Here is a 23,586-nt window from a genome sequence, read left to right on the forward strand (position 1 = left end):
AGAGCCCTGTCTAGCAGCCATTATCCCTATCACAAGCCCATTTAGTGTTTGCTACAGTAGAATCCAAAACAAACTGATTTTCAAGAAATCAAATTATACTCTAGAGGGTCTCCTTAAGTAGGAACTCTGTGTCCACTCCTATTGTCACATGCTGGGGGAAAAAGCAAACGCTTCTGTGTTCATTTCATCCCTGGGTTTCGCTTGACTTCCTTCTAGTCTTCATTTTGAACAGTTATGTACAAGTAATCAAGGCTCTTGTGCTCACATGGTTTCATATCCACTCATAACGGAGCACAGGTAAGCTGAGAAAATGAGATTTGTAAAGAAAATGTCAAAGCGGAAGGTTCGCCATGGTGTCTAGGTCCCCATCCTCTAGTCTTCCAGAGAGAGGAGTCAAATACTCCACATACCACATACTTTCAAAGAAAGGAGTCAAGTACTCCAAATTGTAAAAATAAGAGTCTCTGTAACACTTTTGTGTACTGATGAGATGGAATTTCCTGATCATCATCGGTCACTTCTAGAACGAGCTCGGGGATTCCTACTTTTTTTGAGTAGACCTTTCAAACTGAATTATTGCTAAATAACCAGTAGAGGGAAGGACTGGGCCTACACAGGGTCCTCCACATGCCCCAAGGACTCTCAGGAACCAGAACTGAAAAAGAATTCTTGCCATCTGATACTTTGTGTGTCAAGCTGCTCCTCTGTCTTGCTACATAAAATAATGACTACCAACCAGTGACATAGAAAACGAATATTCTGGGGTCAGAGCAATAGTACAGCTGGTAGGGTGTTTGCCTTGCACTTGGATTCAATCTCCAGCATCACATATAGTCCATCAAATCCACCAGGAGTAATTTCTGAGTCCAGAACCTGGAGTAATCCCTGAGCACCACTGAGTGTGGTCCAAAAACAGAAAAACAGGGAAAAAAAAAGAAAGAAAATGAACATTCTTACAAGGCAAGGGAACAAACACCAGTTGAACCCTACTTTTGCCAAGCTCACCCAGATGGTCATGCCAGCCCTTCTGATTCTCTCCCTATAGCTGAGTCACCTTGTTCATGATCACTTGCACGAATGCATGCTAGGTTTCATTTAGGGGGCTGTCCTCAGCCTCAACACTGCTCTAATTATGATATGTTGTTGATCCTAGCAAAGTTCCTGTATCAAGTCCAAGTTGTACAACTAATTAATCTTCATGAACTCCCAAAAAAAAAAAGGGACTATGGTTATCTCATTTTAGAAACGAGGTGACAGCCCAAGGGTGGCAAACCAGGTCATGAGCAGAGTGGCTGATTGAGTCACTCCACAGCACAGGTCACCTGCCACTGGTTCAGCATCAGTGACTCTCAGTAGGTGTCCTCTGTGCAAGGGAGGCGGGTGCCCTGAGCCTCTCTGCCTTCACACGCAGTGGATGTGCACCACCTTTGGAGACTGGTTTAGAGTTCAACCCAGAGACTAAGAGCTTTCAATGAGATTTACTAATGGAATTTGACATTATCAACAGACATCTAAGTGAGGTCTTTCTGAGGTATTTTACAGCTGTGTCTCCTGAAGCATAACTTTCCAAAAACAGAAAGCTGCCACCACGCCCACTCCAGTTATCCACCCCACTCTACCCCAGTGCTAGGGTGTGAAAGGCATCCCTCATGCAAACTCTCCGTCCATCGCGGAGAGGCCCTTGGGCCTGTTCACTCCAGCCCCAGCCTCAGTCCCCACTGCCCTACCCAGAGCCTATCCGAAGCCCACAGGTCACTCGCTTGCCCTCATGTCCCCTTCACTGTCTTCTCTCAAGCTTCCCCATGGAACCTTCCCAGGTGGCCTGCACTGGCTCCTGTCTGGGCCACCTCCCCCCACCTCCCACTGCGCTCTTTCCTCAGGCATCCTGCACTGGGAAGATGGCCCTGGCCCTGGTCCCCAGGAACCACATTCCTCATTCCCCAACGCAGACCCTGGGATGCCCGAAGGCTTCCTCCTGCCCCCTCTGCCTCTCCTGAGTTCACATCTGAGCCTTGGCATCTGAGTCCTGATCTGAGAGAGCTTTTCCCTGGTCAATGAGCCTCACCTCGGCTTATCTGTCACACTCTTGTTTCCTTCAGAGCCTACTCATACCTAAAATGATGATCATGACTGTTTCTCAAGTCAGCTACCATCTGTGTTCCCCTGAGAGAGCTTATTTGACTAGAGCTATGTCCACAACAGTCAAATACAGAGCCTGCTCCACAGTAGATGCTCAGTGATTGTTTAAGGTCGCATTTCTCAGCTTGTTTCCCTGGTCCAATTGACTCGTCCCCTAGTCTCATGCCGTGGCCTTCTATTTGCATGGTTTTCACCTATGGCTTCCCTTGGAATGTCCTGGGAGCTCAGAGGGGGCCCGAGGGACCATGGCTGAGAAGCACTGACTTAAAATATTAATGTCAGGTGAACACTTGCATAAAAATGAAAAGAGCTGGATTTCTATTACAGATTTGAGCCATTTTCATGACACTCACTACTTGGCTGCTGGGCATGATCACGGAGCCTGAAACTTTGTGCTCACACAGTTAGATGTGAATGATACAGCACCCCAACTACCAGACACATCCGTGGAATTTCTTTTTGCTATTTTCTGGCATCTTGATTTCTCTTTTCTCCAGGTACATGCATGCACAAAATATACACACACCAAATACACACTTACACAATCACCATTTTACAACAGAGAAACTGAGGTTTGTGGGATGCCTTAAAGGCTTTGAGTCAGTGAGATGAATTAAAGACCTGTATGCACCCTTTGTGCCCATAACCACATGAATGACCTAACCTTTACTACAGCAAGACCAACCCTGTGTTCTGGGTAGTGACAAAGAGGTGAAAGTCCTGCCTCATATCATACAGGGCTGAGACACTTTCCCTTCCTGGCCATCCTGAACAGCCTGTCCATTGCATCCTGGGGTCAGTGCCAGCAGTCAGGGAGCTGTTTTGTGAGAGTTGTGCTCTGCTCTAAGTGGTGGAGACTCCTGAGTGTCCCCAAACCTTCATGTTCATTTGCTGGCTCTATGCCCGCATCCCTTATCCAGGAAAAGCAGCACATTCACTGGAGCCCTAGAAACAGTTGCATTGTCCATGATGTGACGCCCCATCGGGATGGAGCCCTCCAATTGCAGTGGTCGCTCTGGAAGCGACGAAGGAACACTCACTTTTGACCTTGGCTGTCTCTTGGGGTGGGGGCAAGGGGCGCCAATGCAGTTACCGAAGGCTCCAAGAGCTTGTGCTCCAGCCTGTGGCTTTTTTTCTCACGTGTGGCTGAGTTATCTTCCCAGGTTGGTGGCCCCAGGACCCGGGGAGCAAAGTCCCTCACCCTGGCCAGGATCTGAACCCTCTCTGCTGCCCACAGCTCAATCCTGAACCTGCCTGGCGAGTCTACCCTGCGGCGGGACTTCCTGAGGCTCCAGCTGGCCAACAAGGAACGCTCAGAGGCCCTGCGGCGGCAGCAGCTGGAGCAGCAGCAGCGGGAGAACGAGGAGCACAAGAGGCAGCTGCTGGCCGAGCGGCAGAAGCGCATCGAGGAGCAGAAGGAGCAGCGCCGGCGGCTGGAGGAGGTGAGGGCGCTCACGGTGCCTGTGTGCCCGGGGCTCGGCCACCTCCGTCCACGGGCACACGGCCCCGCACCCGACGCTGCCACAGAGGGAGGTTGAGGCCCCGATGCCCCCCCGAGCGAAGGCCTTCCGGGCCCCGGTGGTGTGGCGTGGGCCGGTGACTGGGAAACACGGGTGCAGGCCGGGGTGGTCCAGGCCGGGCAGGTTCTCTCGGCCAGGCCGCCTGAGCCGGGCACGGACACCCGCACCTTCCCGCAGCGTCCCCGGCCTGCGCTCCTCGCCGCTCTGCGCCTTTCGCTCCCTGCCCGCGGCAGTCTCTCCCCGCTGGTCAGGGGTGACCTCCGGTGGAAGGGAGTTTACAAGCCGTGGGCAGAGGGGCAGGAGCCGCTCTCGTGGGTACCCGCCGGCCACAGCGCTCGTTGCTAGCCCCGAGGATGCCAGGGCAGGCCGTGATGCTGGGGACCGCCTAGGCCACACCCAGCAGTGCTCAGGGGCCTCAAGGGCTAGCAATGCCCAAGAGGCCGTGCGATTGGGGACAGGGATTTTGCATGCACCCCAGCCCTTTCAGAGGCCCTGGAAGATGGGCAGGGTTGCCCTTTAACCCAGTGTAGCCCAAGTGCCTAGAAGAGAACCTAGCACACAGCAATGCCTCAGGCACCTGCAGGCACGAAGGAGAGAGCAGGACAGTGAGCCTCAGTGAAGGAGAGGCGGGAACTGGGCCAAGAGCCTGAGTGACCGGGCTGGTAAGTGAAATACCAGGTATAGAAAACGTGTCATTGGTCCTTCTTTGTCACTCCTGGTACTCTGAGGAAAGCATTACCCATGCCCTGTCTCAGCTGAAGTGCGCGTGTGTGTGTGTGTGTGTGTGTGTGTGTGTGTGTATAGACTCTCTCCCTGCTGTGCTCTGTGCCAGAAGCTGTGCCACAGCCACACTTGGCCTGCATGGCACGTCCTGAGGAGATTCTCACCCTTGTGGGCTTAGATGCTCGTTACAGCCTTCTTCCCCCAAAGGCTCTCGGAGGCCTCCTTCATCTGCCCCCGAGTCCAGCCTCTAGGCAGTTAGGCAGCTAGAAAGCTGGGCTCCTGGAGAAGCTGGTGGCAGATGAAAGCTCAACTAACTGCCTGGCAACGGGAAGGTAATTGTGCAGTTCTCTCCAGTCCTGTCATGCTCCTCACTGACTGCAGCCATCCCCTTACTTGATCGGGTGGCCACTAAGGGTGAGGCAGATTGCTTCTAAATGGACACATCCAGGTTTAGCCTCCCTGGCTGCAATCAGCGACGGCCTCCGTTTCAGGTTGCAGAACATCCCACCAACGTCTCTGCATGCCAGAAACTCTGAGAGAAACGTGATAATACTCGAGGGGGCATTTTTTTGTATCTTATTTTTTTGTATCTTATTTCTGTTTCTTTCTTTTTTTAATTTTATTGAATCACTGTGAGATAGTTACAAGCTTTCCTGTTTGGGTTATAATCTCACAATGATCAAACACCCATCCCTCCACCAGTGCACATTCCCCACCACCGATATCCTGGGTATACCCCCCCTTTCCCACCCTCCACCTGCCTCTAAGGCAGACAATATTCCCCATACTCTCTCTATACTTTTGGGCATTATGGCTTGCAACACAGACACTGAGAGGTCATCATGTTTGGTCCATTATCTACTTTCAGCAGGCATCTCCCATCCCGGCTGATTCCTCCAGCCATCATTTTCTTAGTGACCCCTTCTCCATTCCATCTGCCTTCTCCCCTCCGCTCATGAAGCAGGCTTCCAGCTATGGGGAAACCTCCTGGCCCTTGTAGAGGATTCAACTTTCAAATGACTTGTGTGTGCCAAGCAGCAAATATACAACTTTGTTTGTATCCAGGTTATTACGGTTATTATCATAACTCTTCATGTTTACCCATGACCTCTCTTACAAAATGCATACAATCCCCATCTAACAGGGGAAACTGAGGGAGGGGAAGTAACCATTTTTCAGTGAGAAGAACAGTTCTAACCAACTGTGCATGATGAAGCTCAAAACTGTCTCATGTGAACTCTGCAAGCAGTAATAGGCCAGGAAAGCCCTTTCTATCTTGTATCTCAGGATACAAGTCTGTTGACAGTGTGAATCCTCAGCACTCAGGAATGTGGGAGATCTCTTCTCTTCTGTTCTCGGGAGGGCACCAGAGCAGACAGACAAAGGCATTGCAGTGTGGTGAGACAGGTTGAAGGGAAGCCTGGTGCCCAGGAGGCTGTTCCAGAAGTAAAGCACAAAGTGGAAGGTGGAGGTGCCTGTCCCACCTGGCCTCATCTTCCTGGGCACAAAGGGAAAACGCAGATAATGCTTGCAACTGTGTCCTGGTTTCATCCCTTTTAGTCTCACCCCAGCCAGTGTGTCCTTGGTCCTGGTCCTAGCCAGGCCTCTGCTATTTGTCTGACAGGCTTATTTTTCAAGGCTCTGAGCTGACTGCCAGGTGAGTCACTCTGTGAAGCACTGTCCCAAATCCTGCCTTCCCTGCCCTGTGGTTTGTTCCTCCTGAGAGCATTTCCCAAGACCTCTACCTTGACAATGGCTTGCATCCTGGAAATTATCCACCTTTTGCCCTTCCCCTGCCTGGTTAGTGCATTCCTTGCCTAGTGATTGATTATACTTAGTTTCAAACCAGAAACACTACATAATTCTAGAAAATCCTCATTGTCAGTCCACAAAGCATCTAAAATACTCAAAAATGCAAACTCAAGAATACTAAAAAATGTGTATGTGTATCCAGACACACAGACATAGACACACACATTGTGTGAGTATACTTTCTGTTTACACTTTTTGATTATGAATTAATGTAAGTTCTTTTCAGGAATTGCATTGCATTATTTAGTTTAGGTAAGTTCTTTTTAGATTTCCTGTTTTGATTTCAGTTTTGTATTTTTTAATTAGTAGCTAGAATAGCAGATCTGAAGACATATCATATAACAGGAAGTGTATTCAGCATGTTATGTAAATTATCTCATAGGATATGAGATACAGTGTCCACCAGACTGAAGAAAATGTATTTGAAGTACTTGAGTGTAAGACATTTACCTTGTATGTGAGCAACCTGGGTTTGATTACAGAAACCCCATACATGTCCCCTGAGCCCACCAGGACTGATGGCTGAGCACAGAGCCAGGAGTAAACTTTGAACACTGCTGGTTGTTGACAAGAAAGAAAGAAAGAAAGAAAGAAAGAAAGAAAGAAAGAAAGAAAGAAAGAAAGAAAGAAAGAAAGAAAGAAAGAAAGAAAGAAAGAAAGAAAGAAAGAAAGAAAGAAAGAAAGAAAGAAAGAGAGAAAGAGAGAGAAAGGGAGAAAGAATGAAGGAAAGAGAGAGAGAAGAAAGGAAGGAAGGAAAGAGAGAGAAGAAAGGAAGGAAGGAAGGAAGGAAGGAAGGAAGGAAGGAAGGAAGGAAGGAAGGAAGGAAGGAAGGAAGGAAGGGAGGAAGGAAGGGAGGGAGGAAGGGAAGAAGGAAGGAAGGAAGGAAGGAGCCACCCAATTTTTTTAAAAAATTAAGATACTGCATTTGAGTCTCAGAGAAGTTAATAATTTGCTACAGGTCACACAGTCTAAGAAGAGACTAGACGCCAAACTCAAAAGATCAGGTTCCAGAGCTTAAGGATTCTGTCTGCCTTTTCCCTATTCCAGGGAGAATGCACTTTTATATATTCTTCAGCCTTTCTCTACTTCTGTGGTCTTTTATCCCCAACCCTTGGTAGAGTTTTGAATAAGGGCAAAAATGTTGCACAATCACGGGCACAAAACTTTGAGTGGAGCCATTTCTCTGACTCTCAGCCAGCACTCCTTTGGGTCCCCTTTCTAGTGATATTTATGTTAGGGAGACTCGTCCTCAGACACAAGTGCTATTTGAGTACTTGGGCACATTATACGCTAGACACACAAACACAGTCTCTCAGGGCTTGCTCAGAAGGTGAAGAGGCATGTGGTATACACAAGGACCTGGCTCTTTGCTCTGTGCTCCAGCATGCTTGAACCCTAGCTTGTCATCGGAAACAAGAATGCCTGGCTCCATGGGGCATCCCGAAATTATACCAGCTCTATATATCAATACTTTATTTTATCTTTGTTAGACTGGAGTGGTAGCACAGTGGGTAGGGTGTTTGCCTTGCACATGGCCAACCCGGGTTCAATTCCTCCGTCCCTCTCAGAGAGCCTGGCAAGCTACCGAGAGTATCCCACCTGCACAGCAGAGCCTGGTAAGCTCCCTGTGGTATATTGGATATGCCAAAACCAGTAACAACAAGTCTCACAGGTGGAGACATTACTGGTGCCTGCTCAAGCAAATCAATGAACAACGGGACAAGAGTGCTACAGTGCTATCCTTGTTGCTCGGTGGAGAAGAGAAAGAAATACTAAGTACTTAGGACACTCTAAATTCGAAACCCCAGAGTACTGACTCTCTGCTTTAGAGATGCTGCCCCTCTCCCACTGCTGGTCACCTGACAATGGCCTGGTCTCAGGGCTGCCTTATATTTCTGACATCCCAAGCAGGAACTTGAGGACATTGTTATAGTAAAGCAGTTCGGTGGAGAATGTCCACTCAATGTGAGACTGTGGACTTTGCTTTTGTAGGGGTCAGGGAAGCTGTTTTCTGCCTCCTGAAACGCCTCCTGAAATCCATCCCAAAGAAAGTGTGTCCCCTCTTGATGCCCTTTTGGTGAAGGGGGACAATGAATGTTTGAGCCTCTGCCTTCCCCTGTGAGCTTGGCTGTCTTCTTCCAGGGCCTCTATGGTTTATGTATGAGTCACCATGTGGATTTGACTAGGTTTTCCATCAGAATCTATTCATAAAGTGCTTGACTATAAGCTGAGTATGACTATTTATCACCTTTGTGGAAAGGACTTTGCTTCAGAGCAATTAAATTGTGGATAGAAGACTCTTCTGCTTCTGTGCAATGATGAAGTACATTTATAGTTAAGTTTCAGGAAGTTGATGAAATCCAGATCAAGTAAACGAGTCCATCAACAGGGAAATAAAGACTCCAAGAGGACCACTTACCTCTTCTATTTTTATTCAATGCACTTTAAATTTCTACCACTTGGCTTACATAAAGGACAGCTTGTTTCTTTCTCAATGGCAGAGTTGGAGGCTAGGACTCAAGTGTTAAGGCATCTACTCTGATCATATTTTCAGACTAACCTTGGGCAGAAGATTTGTGGTGATGCTTATATTTGATCAAGAGTTTTTAAATCATATAGGTGATGTATATTTTTCTACTTGCCTTCTACAACCCTGGAGTACTTCCTAGAGCCTTGATTTGGGGAAGAGTATCTGTAAGTCACTTGAATGAATAAAAAATTGATCCCTCTGGCAGCAGTTGCCCCATTGGAGTCAGGTTTATTCTCCAGAGAATTGTGTTTTAACTGAAAAAAACTATCCAGGGGCTGAAGAGATAGTACAGTGGGGACAGTACTTGAGTGACCCAAACTCAGAGTAAGCTGTAAGAACAACTGGACGTGGCCAAAACAAAGCAAAACAAAAAATTTAAAGTAATATCCACCCTATCTTACTGGTAAATGATACAGAAGCACTACAGCATGACATGAGAGTCTGGTCTCAAAATGTGCCCCTAATGCTTCTGATTTTGTGTGTATGACTATCAAAGAAAGGATGTTGGACTCAAGTAATTTTTTTTTAAGAGTGAGGTAGGGGAATAAGAATAGTTTTCCTATTCCTATAGGCTGTCACTTGAAAAACTTAATAAATTCTTACCTGTCTCTGCAATTTGGCAGCTGCACACTGGAAGCATCAGCAGGAAAGCCTCATGGCCGATAAGCTCTTGACTAAAGTAGCAGAAGAATCACACGGCAGAGCTGGAGCTCATGAGAGCACATTTGCTTCCCCGAGCCAAGAGGTAGCAAAATAATTGAGTGGGGAACCCAGACCAAAATGGCAGCATTCATTGTTTTTCCAAGATGGTGGATGATGGTCCTCCCTTGGGGTTTTATAGCTCTCTGGTTCCAGACAGAGCTGGTTCCATGCAGAGTGACATGGGTCTCAGTTTGAATACAGACTGTTAGAATGTTTAAGTGTTTGAATTCTTGTCCTGTAGGAATAGAGAAAATACTTAGAGTATAAAAAAAAATCATTGTGAGCTGTCCTCTTTGTGAGAACACTGCATCCTCACCTGACATATGGAACCACAGAATTAGGCACCTGAGTTCCTGTTAAAAGTCACTGCCACACCCCAAAGACTCTAATTAAATGGCAAGGGAGATTATAGCAACAATACCACTAGCAGGAATGTAGTCTTCCCTATCTATGATGAAAACAGGCATTCGGCAAATATTCACCCAAACGCTATTCATTACCTTTTCCAGACACCACATGGGGAGAAATGGAGCACTAAAGTGGGGGAGTCGGAAGGCATGGAGGTTTGCTGGGGTGTTGGACAGGAGAGCCAGCGAGGGTTTCATGGAAGTTCAGAGGCCAAATTAAGGGGTTTAAATTTCATTCTATGGGACACCAGTGACAGGAGTGTTATCTCATCTGCATTTTTTTAAAAATGAAACATTGACAGTTGCAAGAAACATTATTGGAAAAAAGCCAGCCAGGGTAAGAGAGATGTGATCAGAGAGGATGGTGTTTTGGGTGTGGTCAGTGTAGTGGGATTTGTGGGCACATTTGAGGAAGGGTCGTCTGTCACGTTTGAGGGATGGGAAGATGATATGATTCAACATCACAGAAAAAGGAGAGCAGACAGGCACAGGGGTTCCTCCTGTCAACTGTAGTTTTTCGGCGAGGGACTGGCTTTGAAACCATAAGGGTAAGGTCAAGGTGGTAATGCAAAGAGTTTAAGATGCCTATGATATAGCCAGCGGCAGTGGCAAGGATGCAGTTGGATTTTGTAAATTCTTCCATAGAAGGTGAATGGAAGATGGAGGGTTAAATGGGAATGACTAGGTTTTGGTTACAGATGACTACATTGAAAAAAGAACAGACCCTATATTTGAGTCCTGAGAGCTCAGAGAAGTTGGAGAGAAGCCTGACAAAAAGGAGAATGAAATAAGGAGATGTTGATAGTTACCAGGGAAACTAGGTATTTGAGCACAGGCTGAAGCTAAGGAGCCCAGTTCTGCGTAACACTGCCCAAAGTCTAGTAAGAGAGAAGCAATCTTTAATTTGTATGACAAAGAAAAAAATTAAAAGGTATGTTTTTGTCTGGTAAAAACATTCCTATCTTCTCTTTGGGAGGAAAGGAAATAACCTCTAATGTAGTCAGGAGATACAGATTTGAAGTAAAAGTTTTCACTTTGAATGTCAGGCTCTGTACCACGCCAGCATGCACTCGTGCCTCTCTTAAGAACCCATACCCACACCTACTTCCTGTGCTCTCCAGGGAGATGGCACAAAACTGGTTCTTACCACTGAAGTTGTTCTGAGGATAAACCCAAAAAATGAACATGAAAGAATGTTGTCCATTGCCAAAAGCTGGACGGAACTTGCTTCTGAGTGACTTGCTAAATCCAGTTCAGATATTGCAAAGGAGACTCACCTTATGCTTCAGGAGGGAAAGAATTTTGTAATTCTGTGATCAGCCATTGAGCTTTTGCTCACATTCTCTCTCGGCATTCCTATTTACTCCGGTAATCAGGCCAGTCCCTGGTTACTGGCAAGAAGCCATGCCAAACTGAGCCCAAACTCAGAGCTTCTACTGCTGCACATGCTTAGTCTGTGGACTCTACGTCACTGTCCCTAAATGTTTACAAGCCAAGAGCATTGGTAGGGCAGGGAGGAAGCAGAGTGCCCTCATATGAGAACTCTGAAAAGCCTGATGGCAGAGAACTTGGGAAAATTCTGTGAAGAGGGATAATTTGGCTCAGAATTGTCTTCCATTTTTAGTTGTCTCAATTTTTCTGTGCCTCAATTTTCGCATTTGTGAAAATAGAAAATACAAAGCCAGAGTTATAGTACAGCAGATAAGATATTTGCCTTGCATACAGCCAACCTGGGGTTAGATCCCTGGCACACCATATGGTCCCCAGAGCACCACCAGTAGTAATTCCTGAGTGCAGAGCCAGGAGTAACTCCTGAGCATTGCTGGGTGTGACCAAAAAAAGCCAAAAAGAAAAAATATTAGTATTGCTATCTTAGAATGGTAGTGAGGATTAAGTAAATTAATTCATAGACAGCCTTAGAGTAGCACCTACACTTAGAATGCACTCAAAAAAAAAAAAGATACAGGGTACTATTTTATTGGAGTAGATGTCTTTGGTTGGAGTCAGAGATATAATTTCTAAAAGTTTAAACTCATTTATGTGTAATAGTAAATGTATTAAAATGAGACTCAGAAGAACTTTCACTCAGGCTTTGGAAAGAATTTCATGCTAATAGTAGGAATTCCATTGTGTTAAGACTAGTGATGAATTTCATAAAGACTGGCTAGCAAGCAGATATACAGTAATCTCCCTTAGATATAAAGGGATACTTTTCATGTCCTCTAGAGATGCCTGAAACCATGGATAGTACCAAGTCTAATGTACTATGATTTTCCCAACACATACATACCTATGATAACTTTAATTTTAAATTAGGCATAATCTTAATTTTAAATAGAGTGTTGCAATAAAGGTAATTGGATGTAATTTATCTCAAATTATCTTCTTGTACATACTATTTGGGGACTGTGTTTGACCAGAAGCAGCTAAAACCAAGACAAGGAGAACTGCAAATAAGTAGAGACCTTCTGTGAGAAGGCAAAATGCATCAACTTTATAGTGGAGACCAAGGTTCAGTTCTAACTCCGTGGCCTGGTATCCATCACCTGCCCTCCCTGCATACTGCTCCCCTACAGTCACAGTCAGGAAGTTGTTTACTTTATAGGCTGTTGTGAGAAATTAATGGGGTTGGCTGCACATTAAGGATGACTTAATGCCTAACAAAATGGACAGAATTGTTGGGTGAATGTTTTATTATTACTTCAAAATTGATGATTTCAAAGTTTTTAGCTTTGTTTGTGTTAAAGATTTTCTATATTCAAGTTTGCTATAAGCTGAACTTTGTCATAAAGCTGAGGAGTTAGTTCAGGGATTAGGAGGCATACCTTTTATGTGTCTGACCTGGCTTTGTTCCTTGGCACCACATGGCTTCCTGACCAAGTAGAGCACTGGAGGTCCATGAGCACTACCTGGTGTGGCCCTAGTGGCCCCGAGCACCAAGGACCTGAACAACTCCATATCCTTGAACCCTAGCATCAACCAGATGGCCTTGCTGGCCTTGAATCACATGGAAAAGCTCCCAGGCCAGGCCCTCTGAGTATCATGTTGGAACCTCGCCCACCAAATTAATCTTTTCCATTCCTCCCTAGGTCTCTTTTCAAAGCATCACCTTCTTAGTTGGTCTTTTTGGAATGTTTGCCTGATGTTGCCTCTGTAGCATCAGCAGCCATTCTGGAATTCTCTCCTCCTAGCCTGAGCTAGAGGACCTTCCCCAAAAGAAACTCTCTCAGTAAGTGATGAGTTTCTTGAGTCATTTCCAACACTAGGTAATCATAGTCCTATCATTGCTACCATGGAACTCATCTGCCAGCATCTGAATAGAACCTTAAAAGGAGGGAGATGTTGAGATATCCAAATTCAGGAACTACAGTCTGTTCAAAGAGACCTTTTCACTGAGAAAAGAGAAAGTAGGCAGTCAAGGGCAAATGCAGCGAGAGGCTGGCAGGGACTGGCGCCTAGCTCTGCTAGGGAATGTCTTTGTGGTCTGGAGTGGGAAATGGCTGATCTATGCCTCAGTTCATTGATTTATGAAATAGATGATAGCAGTCGAAAAGCATTAAGTGGCTGGATGCAAAGCACTTAAAACCATACCTGAGACCAAATAAGAACCTGAATCAGTCGGTTCAGGAGAAAAGTCGTACAGAACAGGCAGCATCTGTTTCCCACGATCTGCCTTGTTGCTGCTCTGAGTCATCTTTCCAGGCAGGGGACTCACAGTGGCAGGAGCCCGTGCCAGCTCAGTGGCAGCCGCAGGAGATTGAAAGTCAGCAGGGCCAGTCTCCAGCGCGTCACTCCCACCCACCTGACCGCGCTCCCAGATCCTCAGCCCCCAGAAAGCACCAAGGGCAAGTCGAACTCCCCCATTTCAGGGCCTGGAGTGTTAATTCATTGGCACTGCTGAGAAATGTCCTTTAATTCACTTAAGCATCAACTCCAGGCATCCTGACGTGTCCTGTGCGCAACAGCCACTGGTGGGGGGCAGAGCAGCACTTTGTTCCTGGATGTCATTAGTAAGCAGCGCAAAGACTGAGAGCTTTCAAGCCTGGCATTTGCTCTATTATTTCGATAACTGAACATAAATTATGAAACAGCCAGGAGCCTGCCAGGCAAACTGAATTTTCATTGTCTGGGGCAACACCTGCCCACAGGCCTCTGACCATGGTGTGCATTCATTTGTGCACCAAGCTTATGTTCAGGAGGCCCTGGGTTTGCAGGAGGTATACGAGGGGCTACTTGGCGGTGGATCCCAGTAGGGTTCCTTGTTGTAACTCATCTGCCAGGCTGCCGGAGGATTGTCTGCCCACTTGGTCACCTGAATTCTATGGTAGGAGCAATTTCTGCCGACATTAAGATGTTAGGTTTTACTGGAGCTTAAAATGCTACAGATAGGTTTAGGAAGAAAGTAGAGGGGTGAGTTCCTTGAACGCACCTGAGTGGAATTCTATCCTCAACACTACATAGATATTCAAGCACCACTGGGTGTGACCCTGGAGGCCTTTAAGCACTGCCAAAGTAAACCCAGTGGTCCCTAGCAGCTCTGGACCCAAGCAACACTGCATCTTACAGTCCTAACTGTGAATCATAGGCATGGTTGGATTAGTAACACCAGAAGTATACTCTGAGGAGGCCAAAACACAAACAAAAGTGCTGCTGATGCTAGAAATCCTTTGACCTAAATGTCTCCCTACACTTCCAAGGGATGAGAAGGGTGCACTGGTATTTTACACCTCCAGCATTTCATACTGTGGAAAAAGAAAAGCCCAAGATGGCTTTGTGACCCTGTTAGACACTGCGGGTGGGTAGTGTAGTGGTCTTCAGTGAGGGGGAGAGGCAGACCATTACTCAGACCTGCCTGTCATCATCCTCTTATTACGTGGCCCATATTTCCTGCCCTTCACTGCCATTATTCTCAGCTGTTCCTAACCATAAACAAAATTGTTTCACTTGAAAGTGTTAGTTCACATGTCATTTAAATCACATTGTTTTTATTTCATTTTTTTTCCTTCAGAGAACAGTTTCATGAGCTCAAGGAACATAAGAGACCTCAGAAGTGATCTAAGTCAGTTCTTTTCTCAAAAAGAATCTCTTTGACAATATTCCTCAGGCAGAGTCATTTAACTTGTTTAACATATAATCTCTGCTTATGTGCTTAGAGACTTGAGGCAGCATATTCTATTTTTTAACAACTCCTAATGTTAGAAAATTGATTGATTCAGGTCCTTGAGAAATCCCTGCAAGAATTTAAGATAAGAAAACTAAAATGCCTTCCACATCAGCTCCAGAAAGATTCAAAGGCAAGGATAATATTCTTCCCCAAATGCCTCCTACTCTAGCATCATTCTTATCCAGGAGTGCTGGACAGCCTCTTTAGAGACAATGAATTAATAAGTTACTAATCATGTTTTCTTAGGATTCAGTCTCTAAGTCTCATATTAAGACTTCAGGAAGATTTTGTAGTTACCTTTGCCCTGACTTTCATACTAACTCAAAGGGTCAGAGGAACTCAGGATGTCCTATGGCTGTTTTTGATCTTCTGAGTCAATATTTCCCGAAGCAGTTACCTCCTGTGAGGTGCTGGTAAAACAGGGGACAGAGTGGCCTCAAGTGCTATCGGGAAACATTTTGTGTTCAGTAGATTTTCAAGGGACTCTGGGTGACTTTTATCTGGAAAGGTGGCTATAAGCCAAATCAATTTGGTACCCATACAAACCTGAGGAGCCCATCTCCTAGGCAAAACTGTAGCTCAGAAGAAATAAGGAGGATGAGCGAATCTTTTTTTTAATATTGAATCACTGAGAGACACAGTTACAGAGCTTTCATATTGAGTTTCAGTCATACAATGATAAAACACCCATCCCTACACCAGTGCACATTTTCCACCACCAGTGTCCCCAGTATTCTTCCTGCCACCCCCACCCCATCACACCCACTGTGTCAGGCACCTTCCTTCTTACTTTCATTCTACTTTTGGGCATCATGAGTTGCAATACTGATACTGAGAGGCTATTGTGTTTGGTCCGTAGTCTACTTTTAGCACACATCTCCATCCCAAGCAATCCCTCCAACCATCATTGACTTAGCATTCCCTTCTCTATCCCAACTGCCTTCTCCCCCAGCACATGAGGCAAGCTTCCAACTTGAGCAAATCTTGAGATCTGGCTTTGGGAGAAGAGGCAGGACAAACACTCAGTCTGTTAAGAGTTTTCATTTCTCCTCTACATACATAAAAACAAGCTCAGCACATGTGTATTCAGACTGTACCCAGCTACGGGGTTGCTTATTGATATAAAGTTTGACTGGAAGTTCAATGGAAAACTTCATGTCAGCAGTTCAATTTTTAGAAAAACTCTGATTAGGTGAACTGTATAGTTTATCTTCATCATTGTACAGTAGATAAAATAGAAAAGAGTCAAGTACATCTAGCCTGCTACCTTTTGCCATGATTCTCTGGTTTACTGGTACCAGATAGTACCAAAGTAAAGATAGAAATAGAGAAGGGCCAGAGAGATAGTGCAGTGGATATAGAGAGTGAATACTTGTCCTTCATGAGTGTAACCCAGGTTACATCCCAGTTAGCTTGCCGATATCTCTTATAGTCTGAATATCACCAGAAGTAATTCCTGAGTTCAGAGCCAGGAGTAGTCCCTGAGCATTACCAGATGTACCCCCAAAAACCAAAAAAGAAAAGGAAGGGAAGGAGGGATGGAGGGAGCGGGGAGGGAAGAGTGATGAAGAAAGAAAGAAAGAAAGAAAGAAAGAAAGAAAGAAAGAAAGAAAGAAAGAAAGAAAGAAAGAAAGAAAGAAAGAAAGAAAGAAAGAAAGAAAGAAAGAGAGAAAGAAAGAAAGAGAGAGAAGGAAAGAGGAAGAAATGAAGGAAAAAAGGAAAATGGCCACCTGATGTCACTAAGGGTACATCTTTTACTTTATCTGCAAAGGTATCTCAACCAGCTTCTTTTGAACCCACAAAAACAGCATGGCAAGAGGTAAAAGCACATATAGTGCTGGCTTCCCACTTACTGATGAGTGAAACTCACCTTGGTATTGTCCTGAGTGTGCCTACTTTTGTTATCAATCAAAGTGGGATGGTGAAAGTAGCTCTTGCTTCAAGGAGTTAGGAGATGATGAGTTCATTTGAATCAAATGTTTATATATCAGTGCCTAGATTATAGGAAGCACCCATAGGTGTTTGTTCTTATTATTAATGATTACTATTTTTTTCTCTGATTACTACATGACATTACTTCGCCATGTAGCAGATTCAGAAGTGACTGATGGTAACCCCAACTCCAGTCACTCTTGTACGCTTCCTATAAAACAAGACTTGGAATAGCAGTGGTTGTTATGAGGAATAATGTTCTTGCCCTGCAGCGATCTTTGCAAAGCAGGAATTCTCGCCAATGTTAAAATGGGCAGATAGAATGCCCAGAAGCTTGAAAGCCTCTGGTCACAAGTCTAGCTCTCACAAAGCTGATACAGAGCAGCCCTATTTAAGTGAGGGCCAAGTGTGCTGTGTGGTGGATTCAAAAGACCACACTGGGTGCTTTCATTCTCACAGCCTTTGAACAGAGAGCCCTGTGTGGAAGGGATGGTTTTAGATACTTCCCAAGAAGCCTGACCTAATCCCGTGCCAGCTGCTGGCTTGTCCTCTGAAGGCCAGCTCGGGTCTTTCTGCCAGTAGGATCCCCTCTCCCCACTTCAGGAGGTCACCCAAGATGAAACACAGAGGAGCTCTCCACGAGCAAACTAAAATTCTGTTTCATTTCACTTCTCATTCTGAATCGTTAGTGGATTGTGCTTTTCAATACAGCATACTCTTGCCTTAGACTTATAGAACAAGCAGGCACGTGAAATTCCCTGACCTGTGTCCTCATTGATGGCTTGGCTGAACTTGACTTCCCCACACTTACACAGCACTTACTCTGAAATCAGATGTCTACTGAGCATCTGGGCAGCAGTGTTTGTATTGGTGGTGGAGCAAGTACTGCAGCAAGGTCTTAGACTGGGCTTTCCCATAGATGTGCTTTCCTTCAAGCCCTGTGGCCCTCTTATTCATAGCCCAACCCCTCAGTAGCATGGACCAACAGCCAGAGTCGCAGCTGATAGAAAAAAATTATCTGTGCAAATGTAGAGATTAAATTGACTTTACTAAAGCTGTGTACTCATGAATCAGGCAGTAGCTTTTCCAAGCAAGTCGAAGGCTCTGCGTATGGGGGGAGATGGTACAGCAGGTAGGGGACTTGCTTTGCTTGTATCAGAACCAGATTCAATCTCTAGCACCCCATAAGGAACCCTGAGTACTACTAGAAATGATCCCTGAACACAGAACCGGGAGTAAGCTCAAAGCAGTGACAGGTGACCAAAAAAACAATCAAACCAACAAAAGACAAAAAAGATAAAAGACTCTGCCTGGATTAAACAGAACAAGAAGGCTTTTAAGGTTAGAAAGAGACATGGGCCGGACATGTGGCTCAGTGATAGAGCACATAGTTTGCAAATATAATTTAATCCCCAGCACCAGGAAACAGCAACAACAAAAGGAAGGTGTGACACAGGTGGCTTTTACTAAGAGGAAAGGAAGATTATTTCAGGCACAGTCCCCTTCCCTCAGGGGAAGGCTGACAGATGGAAGGCAGGTGACATCTCTGGTATAGACCAGGATACTCCAGATTTGGTTGTGTTCTCTCTTGAACACATATCTTTATCTCTCTATCTTTCTCTCCCCTCACATGTCTCTAAGTAAATTTCTTTCAGTAAAACTATCTTTTGCTTCACTAAATAAATATGCCACCAAGGAGAGGTTGAAACTGCGTCTCCTCATAATACAAAAGCAAATTTTGTATTCAGTCTTAGTGGGAACTGTGGTTTCTTTGACCCAGCTGTGGGAAACTCATTCTCAATGGGAATGTTATCCCGGAGGCAACCTAGTGGGAGATGTAGTGTATGTAGAAAAGAAGCTCAGGGGGCTAGAGATGTAGTAAGATCCGTAAGATGATTGCATTGCACATGGCCAATCCAGGTTCGAATCCTGGCACCCTATATGGTTCCCAAGCACTGCCCAGATTCATCCGAGAGTGCAGTGCCGGAAGGAAGACCTGAACAAAGACAGGGCTTAAAAACAAGAAAGAAAAGATCAAGTCATGCCAGAGGTTAAGGTCTTATGGCAGCCAACAGAGTTTGAGCCCTGGCACTGCATACGGTCCCCCAAATACCACCAGAAGTTATTTCCTGAGCTCAGAGCAGGCGTGACACCTGAGACCGCTCGGTGTGTCCTGGCAGAGCCAAACAAAGAAGCCTGTGGTCTGAGGCTGGAGTGCATATTTTGTATGAAGAAATCCAAGTTCAGCCAGTAGCACTGCATGATCCCAAGCACTGAAGGAAGTACCCTCCTTGCCCACCTTTCCCCCAGTAAGTAGATAATTGCAGCCTAGAATCTTAATTCATAGACATTTAACCTTACTCTCCTAAATCTGCCGAAACCACAGTGAGAACCAAACTCAAATTTCACCTGAGCATTTTGATAAGCAGAAAAAAAGCAGCCACATATCCTACCTGGCTTTTCTGAAGGATATTAAGGAAATACTCTTTTTTCTTTTTTTTTTTTTACCCACACCCTGCTGTGCTAAAGGCTCACTTCCCTGGCAGTGCTCAGAGGACCATGTAGGGTGTCGGGGATTGAATCTAGGTCAGCCACGCCCTACCCACTGTACTATTGTTCTGGCTCCAATGAGGCATCTTTTTTTTTTTTCATTTTGTTTCACACCCACTTGGCTGTAGGACATTTGCCTTGCATGCGGCCAACCTGCGTTCGATTCCTCTGTCCCTCTTGAAGAGACCAGCAAGATACTGAGAGTATCCCGCCCGCATGGCAGAGCCCGACAAGCTCCCCATGGCGCATTTGATATGCCAAAAGCAGTAACAAGTCTCACAATGGAGACATTACTGGTGCCCGATCAAGCAAATCGATGAACAACGGGACGACAGTGCTACAATATGTCACAATGGTGATGCACAGGGGTTACTCCTGACTCATGCACTCAGGAATTTCTCAGGGGATTCTGGGAATCAAACCCGGGTCTGCCGCATGCAAGGCAAACGCCCTACTCGCTGTTCTATTGCTCCAATCCCAAGTGAGGCATCTTTTATTAGATTCTTCCTCCATGAATTTGTTTACACTGTTTCCATTGTATTTGCAATTGATAGAACACAGTCCTCGGGCAGCAGGAACTGGGCATAGTTGGGCCTGGAGTGGAAAGAGCCTGGATTTAGAGCAGCTGCATTGGATTCTGGGCTCCAGCTTTTCCATCTGAGACATGGAACAATGTGCTTGTGTTCTCTGAGCTTCGATTTGCTCTTGTAAATGGGAATAACAAGAGTGAGCTCAGAGTCCCATCCCGGGGTAGAATGAACTGACACATGTAAATCCCCGAGCTCAGCAAGTCCCAGGCTGACAGTTCACATTCATTCATGATCTCTCCCACCACCCCACCCCCAGCGTATCTTAAAGCCGTTGTCTGGCAGTGAGTCTCCCGAGAGTCACTGAGGCAGAAAAATGAGAAGTGACTTATTTTTCACTTATCAGGGTTAATATGAGCATCTAGTTAAATAATCTATAGTGAAGTGGGTTTTTTTGTAAAATTAAGCTGATTGTGTATGTGAGGAGGAGGTAAGGATTGTCACTGTGGTCCTGCTTAAGGCAGCCATCAAGCTGCAGCCGAGATTCACTTATCTTCATGGCATGGGAGCTGATCTCCATCATCCGAATGTCTGGGGAGCTGTGGTTCTCTAGCCAAGGTGAGGATGTGGGTGTCACAGAAAAAAAGTCAGTCCCAATCTCTGCCCCATTCTGTCTTTGCATTGCAGAAAAGAAATTTCCTGAGAAGACACATGTAAACTAAACGCTTTCATTAAAAATACTAATTTTAAGGAGAGTATGAGCTTCTGCAGAAGGGAAGGAAAGAGACCCCGGAAGTAAGGGAGGCTGCACCCAAAAGAAGATAACAGCAACTCAAGAGCAGTTTTGTAAAGATAAGGAGAAATCATGTAAAGCTACAGTGGAGTGCCCTGAACTGTTTGAGGATTTTAATAGACATTTTTTATTTCCTCCAGGCATCTTCAGCTTGGGCTGAGCATTGCTGCTAGGGAGTTGTCAAGGAAGACTTTTAGCCCTGGGGATTTGTTTCCCTCCATCTTATCAAGCCCCATTCCTGGTCTCAGTGATGTCAGATAAGATCTGGATTTCGCCCTGAGCTGGCAACAGGGTGCCCCTCTTCAGAATAAACCTTGTCTCTCCAAACATTTCTTTGCTGTTTTATAGCTTTGTGTCTCTCCCTGAAATTTGCTACCATGGGTTACAAATCTGCCAGCCTGCATCCTACCCAGATTTACAATCCTCTACTCTTTTCTAAAAGCTTCTGGATACTTGAAGTGATGGCTAAGCCATGCTTTGTTCCGAGAGAGGGGGGTGACAGGGCCCATGTAAACCAATTCCACTGTCATGAAAACCATTTGAATCATGTGCTTGAGTGACAAACAGAGGTGGCAGCTTCATAAACAAAGAGCTAAATTACACATCAACAGGTCCTCTTTCTTTGTTTTGGTCTTTCTCAGGGAAATTCTTTGAAGTTTCGAAGGAGATGGAAGAGTCTGAGATGGTTGTTACTTGTTCTGAATTTTACTTCATTCTGAGGACAGAGCTTATAGTGGCTTACAAGGGTCAAGACAATAGCTGAAAATAAAATAGATAACAAAATTAAGTAGGAAGGACTAAAAGACTAACAGAGAAAAGCCAGATGAGGCTAGCGTGGGATCAGCTCATAAATGGCCGCAGAGCAGGGGCCTGTGCTGCTGCCGTGAGACTTGCTCGTCCATCCAGTGCAGAGCCCTAGAAACCAAGAAAAGAGGCAAGCTAGGAATTGGCTCAGTTCACATAGTCATCAGATATGAGTAAATGTCACTCAGGCAAGCTTTTAGAAATAATTGAAGACCCCTAACTTGCCTTGTTGCAATTGAATAGTGCTCGAAGCTGAATAGTACTGTAATAAGTCCTGCCATAAATATAGTGGTTAGTGTTCTGGTAACATTGAAAATTCAGTTTACAGCCTAATATTTCATCAAAGTCACTCCTACAAGATCCAGAACAACTTGATGTAGATTTCACCTTTCTATTGATTTCACATAATCTAAAAGGAACATTAAAGAGACAGAAAGGAAAGAAAAATGATCAATTCCACACAGTCTTTGTGATGAAAACCCTTGAAGATGGGTATTAAAGTCCTAGATTTCTCTAGGACTTTAATAAGAATTGATTGTTTTACAGTTGAAGTAATATTTAATTTTTCAAATTTTTTAATTTAACTTCTATGTATTCTTTTGTATAGTTTGGTTTGGGGGCTACACCCAGTTGTGCTCAGGGCCTGCTGATAGCTCTGTGCTCAGTGATCACTCCCGCTGTGCTTGGGGAGGCATATGCAGTGCTGGGCATCGAACCTGGGTTGACCACGTGCAAGGCTTATCTGCTATACTGCATCTCCAGCCCCACTGTATATTTTCTTAGAAAAATTTCAGAGCTAAAATTCTGTGTAGTCAATTTGAGATATATGTAAAAGTTTTGAGGATCTCCTCCCAAGCAGGATGATTTGATTATTTCTTCTTTAAAAGAAGCTAGCCAGCTTGCATAATTGAAAGTATAGCTACACAGTGTATACCTGGAGGTGATATTAGGGCAACATGGGAAGGATCAATGTTCTCCTGAAAAAACAAAAATTTATTCCATACACCCACAAAGGACAAAAGAGTCTCAAGAAAAATTATGGATCTACTCCATAAAACAAAGCAACACTAGCCTGAGAAACTTTCAGCAGATATCATCAATAATCCTGCAACCAGGAGGAAAAATTAAGAAACCTCTAAGAACCTAGTCTGTATCCTATTTTAAATATTATAACTGTGGTGATGATGCTCCAAGAAAATGTGGATGAAAATTTAGTCTCTAAGTTCAAATATAGGAAGGACATCTTGCAAGCATTTTTAAGTAGTTGGTTCAAGCCATTCTCTTTGGATACCTCTGTCATTTTTAGGCAGAGTGTGAGTGAAATTTAGAATTACCCTCTGGCTCTGACTTCTCCTATACCCTTCTTCTCAGAATCCTGTTCCCATATTTTATTTTCTTCTATTTCTTTAAGATCAGGAAGAAGTACTATGTCAGTGCCAATCAGAGGTAACTTTCTGTTTAGAAAATGATTCTTTGACCTTTTTCATGTTTGGATTAATAGAATAATTGGGTGTTCTAAGGCTCTGCTGGGCTATATCCTCTTAATTTTACTCATAGACCATATTTGTAGCAAATACCAATGATCTCAGGTCCTGAAATGCATATACAGTGAGAGGAAAAAAGCTTGAGTGGAACTGCCCAAAATAGCATTTCACATTAGGTAAAAGATCCTCAAATTACCATACAATTAGTAATACTGTAAAACAAGCTGAAAGTATTAATGAGAGGGAAAAGGCCCCAAAGGAATTCAGAGGAAACTGTTGTCTTCTTTAGGATTAAAGTTGTTCTCTGGGTCATTTTAATAAAATCTTCTGTGCACCTTCCAAGTTTAAGCCCTGAAGAAACAAACAGTGAAGCTTCCACAAAAACTGAGATTAGGCTTTTTCCACTGCTGTAGCAAGAATCACCAAGTTTCGGTGGTGGAGAATGGGCACTGGTGGAGAGATGGGTACTTGATCATTTTATGACTGAAACGTAAGCAAG

General features: G+C 44.8%; 1 protein-coding gene across 5 annotated transcripts in view; it reads left to right on the plus strand.

The window, feature by feature from the left end:
• The window catches only part of TNIK (TRAF2 and NCK interacting kinase), a 460,339-nt gene that overhangs the window by 342,868 nt on the left and 93,885 nt on the right, over window positions 1–23,586 (plus strand). For all 5 annotated transcript variants that reach the window (XM_055125449.1, XM_004618863.2, XM_055125450.1 and 2 more), the window contains one exon: window positions 3,377–3,581. In XM_055125449.1, coding sequence (XP_054981424.1) covers window positions 3,377–3,581 — 205 coding nt within the window. The remainder of the gene's footprint in view (window positions 1–3,376; window positions 3,582–23,586) is intronic.

Source organism: Sorex araneus, chromosome 2, assembly GCF_027595985.1.
Source record: "Sorex araneus isolate mSorAra2 chromosome 2, mSorAra2.pri, whole genome shotgun sequence".
Taxonomy (NCBI): Eukaryota; Metazoa; Chordata; class Mammalia; order Eulipotyphla; family Soricidae; genus Sorex; species Sorex araneus.